Source organism: Lactuca saligna, chromosome 1, assembly GCF_052625555.1.
Source record: "Lactuca saligna cultivar CGN05327 chromosome 1, ASM5262555v1, whole genome shotgun sequence".
In the NCBI taxonomy this organism is placed as follows: Eukaryota; Viridiplantae; Streptophyta; class Magnoliopsida; order Asterales; family Asteraceae; genus Lactuca; species Lactuca saligna.
The window spans coordinates 106899019-106908069 of NC_136417.1; the positions used below are offsets into that span (position 1 = coordinate 106899019).

At 33.1% G+C, this 9051-nt stretch overlaps 1 protein-coding gene across 1 annotated transcript; it reads right to left on the minus strand.

The window, feature by feature from the left end:
- Positions 1 to 641: 641 nt before the first annotated feature.
- LOC145042909 (disease resistance protein RPV1-like) lies at positions 642 to 7039 on the minus strand. Its single transcript, XM_078991434.1, has 7 exons — positions 6866 to 7039; positions 5189 to 5967; positions 3254 to 4379; positions 2829 to 3152; positions 1825 to 2751; positions 1131 to 1734; positions 642 to 915 (listed from the first exon to the last, which is right to left on the minus strand). Exons 2-7 carry the CDS (start codon positions 5719 to 5721, stop codon positions 839 to 841), a joined length of 3591 nt encoding a protein of 1196 aa, XP_078847560.1. The 5' UTR covers positions 5722 to 5967; positions 6866 to 7039; the 3' UTR covers positions 642 to 838.
- Between the last annotated feature and the right edge of the window lie 2012 nt (positions 7040 to 9051).

Genomic DNA, 9051 nt, shown 5'->3' on the forward strand with positions numbered 1-9051 from the left:
TTGCACAGAAAAAAAAATCAAATATTGCCTAAAAGGAAGCCATTCATGCACAACCATCTGAAAACTCATTGAGTTGCACATGATTGTGTTGCAGTAACATTAGGGTACCCATCTTACCCAAGCATCTATTTTCAAAAGCCATATTTATATAGTTGGCATCATTTCAATTACACTGAAGATGTTATTATATTTGTAAAAGATAACATGCAGAACAGCTTAAATCAATTTTACTCAAAGTTTATTGCAATTATCAAATTCAATATACAAATTAGCAAAGGAGAAACATACTTTCTCCCAAATTCTTCTATAGTTTTACCCTAGTTGTTTGAAGGAGCAAAAAGCCATATTTCCTAGTTATCTTTAAAATATAATTCCTGACAGCTTATTTCTAGGGATGTAAAAATCCTAAAATTTCATTTTTGTTTTACATGTATTATACTAGTTAGACAGGAAGATTTCTGACAATATTATTGGATTTGTGATGCAATAATATTATTTGGCATGTCCTATTGTGCTACATTAATCTACGTACAACTTAGGCTACATTTCGGAACGTGTATGTTCTTTGTACCAAAAGCTTCTTAAGTGTTGTAGTTTATTGTTGACATAGAAGACATGAGAATATCTATTGAAACTGGCATATCTTTATATGTAACTCAACCACATTTACGCAGACTGCTTGCATATACCATCGTCACAATTAGAAGGAACGGTGATTAATTATCAACCTTACAGATTTTGAACTTAGAGTACAGTGTAAGTGAAGCAAAATGAAATTAAGATTACATGGTTTTTACAAATGCTATAAGAAAAAAACTGTAATAGAAATATTTGGGTGTCAAAAGTACACCTCACGTGTGTCACCAAGTATGCCAGACTTCTTTTGAGATAAAGCTCGAAACCACATGTATTCATCTGATGATAAAAGATAAAAAGTAGTACATTAATTACTATTCACATACATTCACTTGCACAAATTGTTGTTTTAACATGCGGATGTTGTTATGTGAATAGACAAGTATTTCTTGTTAAAAAGATTTAAAAATCAATAAAAAAAATAAAAAACCCAAGTCTGACATTAGATAAAAAAATAACAAACATGACAAAAACAATTTGTTTATAGCATCTACCTTTATATTTGGAACCATAATCAACCAGTTGACGAATATATCCAGTTAATTCAAAGCCATTCCGCGTAAAACTACAGGTGTGCAGTATGTATTCTCCTGTTGTTGTCAGAAATCCGGTCAAATCTCCACCAATAATGTGATTCCATGACTTGTAATAATCCAGTGCATCTTCTTCTTCTTCATCCTTGTCTCCATTATCATACATAATACTAACCCCGCACTCCTTAGTAACTGATTTATTATCATTAAAAAATCGTTTGTGCCACAGGGTAATATTAATTTTGTCACCACAGGCCATCTCATCCATCCCAAACATCCAATGGCTTGAAAATGTGAAACACTCTTCACCCACATTGACAGTTTCAATGTAATGTTGGTATATCCAGGTGAGGTTCTTTGTTATATTACTAATTTTGATCATTGGCAAATGTTTGACATTAACATCCAATGCCATCTGCACATAGCTGAAATTCAATCCTCTGAGCTTGCTAGGAGATGATGGGATGGTAAATGATATAGATGACCCTGGGTTTCTATCAGTAATCCAATTCGGCATCTCGTGGCCTCCATAAATTGTGCTGAATATTCCAAATTCATAATACATCTGCCAAATACAACCACCTTCATTAATTACCATAATAATAATATATGCATACATATTTACACAAAGGCATATTGTTAACTTAGAGCAAACCTGAATTTCAGATTCCTCTGATCCTCTAAATATTGTATCAGAGCAAACTCGGATTTGTTTGTTAAGGAAGTGTACCTTAGTCCAGCCTAAACTACATAATATCCTTCCCTCAACAGCTGTCATTGGTTGGATTTTGATTATCCCTTCAAATTCAAACGACGAAAGAGCACACTGAATGTACCCTGATAAAATCCTAAGTGGGGACATTTCTCGATCAAATACAACTTTCCGTAGTGAAGGCTGCTCGGGAGAATAAGTAACAAGGATCAAAACTTCTAGGATTTGTGGAATATGCTCAACGGACGTCAACATGTTACAGTTATTCATAGAAAGAAACCCAATCCGAGGAAGGGTTCTCACACAGTTGGGCATGGAAACAATAGGATTGTTATCTAAATATAAAGCCTCTAACATGGATAGGCAACTGAAGTCCATGGGAAAGGATTCGGTTGACAAATTATTATTTTCAAGTGACAACTCTACTAAAGATATCGGTAAATGAATCGTAAAGAACTTCTGATCACTTGGTATGGCCTTGAGAATGGAGGAGGAAGACATTTTTGTGTTTAATGAAATGCTATCACCCTTGAGCTTTTTCCTTGAATCCATGTCCCTCATCTTGATTCGAGATTCACCGAGATTACATCCGTTTAGCAACAATGTTTTAACCTTCTTTAACATGCCTATGATTCTTGGAAGTTTTCTAAGCTTGTTGCAGTAGCTTAGGTCAACAAGGACAAGTTCATCACACAGCTCAATTGATTCACAAACCTCAAGCAAACCAAAGCATCCTCTAAGTATCAAGCTCTCCAGTTTAGGTAGATGCTCGAAGCCACCAAGACTACGAAGTTGTTCACAAAAACTTAAATTAAGAATTTTCAACGATTTAAGCAACCTTTTGTCTTTTGAGCAGGATCCAATCAATTGCTAAAACAAAGATAAGTTAGAATAGTAGTAAAATTTATCTGCACGACATAGATGAGTAATAAATAGATATAAGTTACCTTTAGCTTATTATTAAGTCGTTGTGGATAACTAGAAAAAATCCCAAATGATTCAATACTGCTATATGACATGTCAAGAGCAACCAGATTCTCCATCCGTAAGCCTAAAGGTATGGACTTCAAAGGGAACCCATGCATACACAACCATCTTAATTCTTCTGGAAAATTCTTGTAAGATCCGGTTATTTTCACATAATTGAGTTGTAGCAGCATTAGCCTATCCATTTTACTCAGTGCATCTGTTTTTAACTCAAGTGATCCATGTAACATCTCTTTCTCAAGCATTCTCATGTCAAGGGTGAGGCCTAGAACATTTTCTGTGCCCTAAGAAGAAATGGGATACAAAAAAAATTCAAAATTTCAAATGTTATAGAAAAATATATAGAAATAAAAAATGCTTTAAACAAGTATTCATAACCTCTTACATTATTTTGTGTCAACACTCCAAATGACTCATGACCCCATAATCGACTTCGTTCCCATGGCTTGTAAAATGATTCTTCACGTACCACAAATCTTCCCATCTCTTGAAGCAACTGATGCATCATCAACTGATTCTTCCATCCTATACTAAGAAGGCATCTATCAATGAGATTCGTGATCCCAGCTTTTGTTTCTTTATCACATGCCTCTAATATTGTTAGAGTAACATCTATATCCATTCCAACAAAAAAACAAGCAATATGCTTAAACAACTCCTTATCATTTTCTGATGGCAAAGAGTCAAAACTCATTCTCAAGACATTATTTATAGGGGAATCATTTTCTTTCTTTAGCCTGTCTATGTACCCCTCCCAATATGTTACATCTCGATTGTGTAGAGACCTACCCAAAACTTTAAGAGCCATTGGATGTCCTTTGCAATACTTCACTAGCTCTTTTAACACCTCTTCGTAACCTGCTTTGGGATAGTTGCACATGAATGCATGAAAACAAAAAAGCTTTTGTGATTCAATCTCAACTAGGCCTTCAAGCTTGTATGTTGCATGCTTGAGTGTATCGTTCGTTTTGAATAGTTCACAACTCTTTGTCAACCATGCATCCTTTGTTGTTATTACGATTTTACTTCCAGGATGAAAACCTTTGCTTCCAAGTAAGGCATCTAATTGGTCAAGACTACAAATATCATCAAGAACTAGAAATACTTTTTTATGGCCTACTGCATCCTCTATCATTGAGGTGTATGTAGAACCATCATGAACTTGAAGTGAACTTCGTTTTGAGATGTCATCATAGAGTTGTTTTTGCACATGAAGTATTCCTTTAGATTTTTCGTCACATCTCCTACTGATATCTTCAATGAAGCTGCATGTGTCAAATTCATGAGAATGTAACGCATAGACATACTTGGCCAAAGAAGTCTTCCCGATCCCACCCATACCTAAAATAGTGAGCACATCTGTCCTATTTGAGGATGCATCTTTTAGCCATGAAGTGATGAATTCAATGGAACTGTCCACCCCAATAAGTTGTGGTAGTGGAAACCTTGAGGATATGCGTAATCTACGGAAGATGTCCTTAATAACTTCATCGATAAAGTCCACCTCTAGCCTGGAATATTACGCTAGTAAGATTCACAAAACACAATCCAAGACTAACATGCTGTATTTAAGATCTAATTTTTCCAAAGATCCAAATAAAAAATATATCATATCAAGCTATTATTTAATTAATTTTTCACATCATAAATATTCTCAGATTTGCAGTTATAACTATAGAATCATCTAATCTGCAAGCTAGGTCAAAATTATCATCTAATGTGCAAGCTAGGTTAAAGTTATCATCATGTTATTGTCAACAATAAGAGTAGAGCCCAGGTAATACAAGATTTCATTAACCGGCCACCAAATTTCATTGTGTTTGTACAAAACCATCAAACTTAAATATAATTTTGGTGAATGTTTACAGCTTACAACTAAGAGCATTAAAATATCACGATAACAAATTATATGACTTGAAGGTAGAATGATATAAAAATAGTAGATGCATTACAACCCTTCAAAATTTGTTTTTTTTTTACAAAATAAAAAGTAAAAAAAAAACATATAAATTAAAATGGTTTATCTATATGAATTTATTTATGATAAAATATTAAATGCATAGCAAATGTGTTAGATTTAGCAGGATGGTTTAACCAACCTATATGAATTAATTTATGAGATCACATAAATGCAAAAACTAGATTCAATTTTAACCATATCTTTATTAACATTTAAACGCATAAAAAATATGCCTATTTAATGAATATGAAGAAACATATTGAAATGAATATGGGGATAAGGAGAAGATGATATTGACGTTTCATGCATTAATTAGACAATACCAAAGCAGTATAGAAATATAGGTAAGAAAGTGGTTACCTTCCATTTACATCCTTCCCTTTTAAATCAGCAACATCTCTAAGAGCTTTATTCCATTTGAGCATCTTTTCATCCCATTGACTTCTTTTATTTACATTTGTTTCTGCCTCCATCATGTGCCTATGTTTATCCATTGCATCTCCAAAGCTACTTTGTTGGTTCCTAACATGTGTTGGCTCAACATGATAAAAGATAGGGATAACAATATGGTCGGATGTCTTACGTTGCTCAAGGATCAACACCAACTCATCAAGACACCACGTGGAAGCAGCATAGTTCTTGGACAACACAATAACAGAAGCCCTAGATGCTTTGATCGCACTCTCCAGATCTGGTTTCAATTCTTCCCCACTGTCAATCTCTTCATCATCAATGAAGGTAGTTATATTGGCATGCATGAGGGCGTTATAAAGGTGATTAGTGAAACTATGACGAGTGTCAACACCTCTAAAACTTAAAAATACGTCATATCTATGACCATGAGTTGATGAAGAAGATGGAGATCCTTGGTAAATTTCATGAAGTACAACCATTATGAGTTATGGGTTGATGATCCTTCACCTTTACCAAGACTTTGTCTATGTAACTATTGTTTCTCCTTATATGTGGGTGTATCACAATAAGCTCTCAGAATCTTCCTTCAGACATCATCAGTTATGAATGTTGGTTTCACCGTTCATCTCTTGTGTCTCACAAAAGAAAGTCTTGTGTTCTAAAGCTTTTGAATCCAACCCTTTCCTCACTTTTGCCTCAATCTGAGGATCCCATACATAATGTCTCTACAGAAAATCCAAACCATTAATAACTATACAACTTAAGTCTAATAATACAATCTAAAGATCAACAATGATAACTTAGATTCTACAAAACAAAAGTTTATATGTATTTAATTATCAATAAATATGCACCTCTAAACTTCTCCACGTGAATTTATTATGCTTCAGAAGTAACCAACATATATACAACTATGTATTGATATAGAATCACCATAACATTGAGATGGGATTTTTTTTGACTGGTTATAAAGTTGATTAGATTGGTTTAACCTGTGTTTTCCAGGTTAAGTTCGGTGCAAAAGAATATTGAACCAATCTATTTAATTAACCTACAAAACCTTTATTTTGATCTGATTAGCCCACCATTGACATTCCTAATATTTTCTAAAAAACATCCATCTAATGTTCACTTAAGTAATCCTCAAACAAAACACTATTACATATTTACATCCTATAAAAGGTACTCGATTGATATAGGATCTCTACACTAGCAAAATCCTAATTTTGATTCAAAGAATATAACACCCCTAAGTACTTCAACAGATCAGAAAGTTTTGCAAAAGAAGATCACCACCAGGAAATTTAGCATTATTACAATCGAATACTCAAGCTTTTTCATTATGAGATTAAAACTCATTGTTCAGGAATAAATAGATTCAAACGTTGAAAATCGTGTTTGTGAATGGGAAAATATAAAGGAATTAAAGAAACACATGTTCGACTCTATACGATCCTAATTGAAGAGAAAAAAAAAAGGCAACTTAGATAATTGAATTGTTAATTACCTGTTAATAAATAACAAACAAAAGATTATGAAGTGATTTATAGTTGATAAGATAAAATTTGTCTAAAAGACGTGTGAAAGTGAAACTAAATTGTAAAAGCTTGCTTTCACAGTTACCTGCTTACAGAGCTGCAGTAGAGACCTGAAGCGTCGAGAATAGCGGACGAACCAACGGAAGCGCGACCGATAACGATGAGGAGTGAAACTTCAGAGCGAACGGCGGGAAGTCTACCGGTAAACGGCGGGTCAACGAGGAAGGAAGGGAGAGGCGAGAGAGATGAGACAATCTGTTGGGTCGGAAGACTTAACGATATATATATATATATTTTTTTTGATTATCCTTTTCCAATAAATGATATTCTAATTTGATATTTTATACATATTTAAGGTTTTATTTAATTATTTTTACAACCATTGACATGACCCATAATATTGTATTAGTATCATTATTTAGAATAAATTGTCAGAGAATAATAATTATATATTAATTTAAGAAAACATATAATCTATCACATATAAAAAAGTGAACAAAAGTTTCATAGTTGCCAAACTTGTAAAACATAAAAATATTATAAACAAATAGACAAAATTGAAAAAAAAAAATGGTCGGAGTGATTTGTATTGTTTTATGGATTTGGTCTAAATATCTTAAATTTATAAAAACACTCATTTTCAACATGTTTTTTTTACCTCTTCATAATTATTAAATTGCCATAATTTAATTTCTTTCTTATTTTATTTTCAAATAACTAAAAAGAAAATGGATCTCTCTCTCTCTCTCTCTCTCTCTCTCTCTCTCTCTCTCTCTCTCTCTCTCTCTCTCTCTCTCTCTCTCTCTCTCTCTCTCGCGCGCGCGCGCGCTTGCTTGCGCATACCGAAAAACAAGAAACATACATCTTAGGAAAAAAACAGCGATGGACAACCAACCATCAACCTTACAACCAACCAACATCAACACCGATAGAAACACCAAGAGGTTCGATCCAAACCCTCTCGGTCGGTAGGGATGGATCTTCTCAAGGGGGGGGGGGGGGGGGGTGTGCCCGAACTCCTCCCCCCCCCCCCTCCCCCACTTCTATTTTTTTTTAACTAGTCTATTGCTATTAAAAATTTTATATATTAGACCCAAAACAAAAAAACTTTGACCATGCCCCCGTGTTCTTCAACTTTTATGTATATTTTACTTTCGGCCCCTCAAACTCAAATGTTCAAGCTCCGTCACTGTTGGTCGGTTCCTTAATCAGCCACCATTGTCGCCGTGTTTTGTCTACCCCATCTCGTCCGAGTTAACTAATGGTTGATGATTACAAACGAGATCACCGACAGTTGACTCCCCTCAACCCCAACATAAAACCCTCGAAAATAACCCAATACCTTGTTGAAAAACAAGTCTGACAGCCACCTCTAAACATCTATAATAACGACTGTGATCATGAGACTCTATGAATCAATTCTAATTTTTTCAATGGTAACAAAAAATTGATTCATAATAAATCCTTTCTTGTTTTTTTACGCAACCTTCTGATTTGTTATTTTAATTTCTGTTTTTTGATTTATAATTTTAATCTTTCTTAATACATCGATTCTGATAATCTAATTTCACACATCCTTCAAAATTCTAGGCAATCTCATCGATTTGATTTCTGATTTCTATTTTCTAATTTGACTTAATTTGATTTTTGATTCATGTAAATTATAAGATTTGTTATTGTTTTACTTCTTTCATTTAGTTTTCTAATAAAAAATTAATTTATGTGTTTTCTTTCAGATTTTTTTGTAGCTTATCTAAAACTTTAACATCATAAGTTTTGAAATCCTTATTTTTAGAACCTAGAAAAAGATTCAGAAATCGTTATTATTGTTGTTGGAAAACAATTTTGAAAATGATTCAACATCACAAGTTTACAACTAAGTTTTTCATTTTCTTTACTTCTTTTTCTTCTTAATTTTTATAAGTTTAAAATAATAACGTGTTGCATATAAAATATATATTTGGTAGTTAGAAAAGGTAAAAAAACTAATATTATTGAAAAATGATCTAAGGCGAAATTTATAACAAATGTTCATTTTTAAAAAAAAATCCACCCTACTTTAATACTTTATGATGGATAGCTCGTTGACTTTTTTTTTTTTTTTTTTTTTTTTTTTTTTTTTTTTTTTTAACTATTAAAGTTAACATTCTTCATGGTTTTCAGTACATAATATTGAGTTGAGTTTTTTACCCATGTTGATTTTTTTAAGCTCTATGGTTCATTCTTCATGGTTTTCAAGCCCCCTTTTGTAAGGAAACAAGGGTCAAGTAA

Bases quoted from the DNA above. Each gene is read 5' to 3' on its own strand.
- LOC145042909 (XM_078991434.1), bottom strand. From the start codon at position 5,721: ATGGTTGTACTTCATGAAATTTACCAAGGATCTCCATCTTCTTCATCA. The intron at 4,380-5,188 runs GTAACCACTTTC...GTAATATTCCAG, and splicing joins GGGAAGGATGTAAATGGAAG to GCTAGAGGTGGACTTTATCG. The intron at 2,752-2,828 runs GTAACTTATATC...TCTTTGTTTTAG, and splicing joins GACTTAATAATAAGCTAAAG to CAATTGATTGGATCCTGCTC.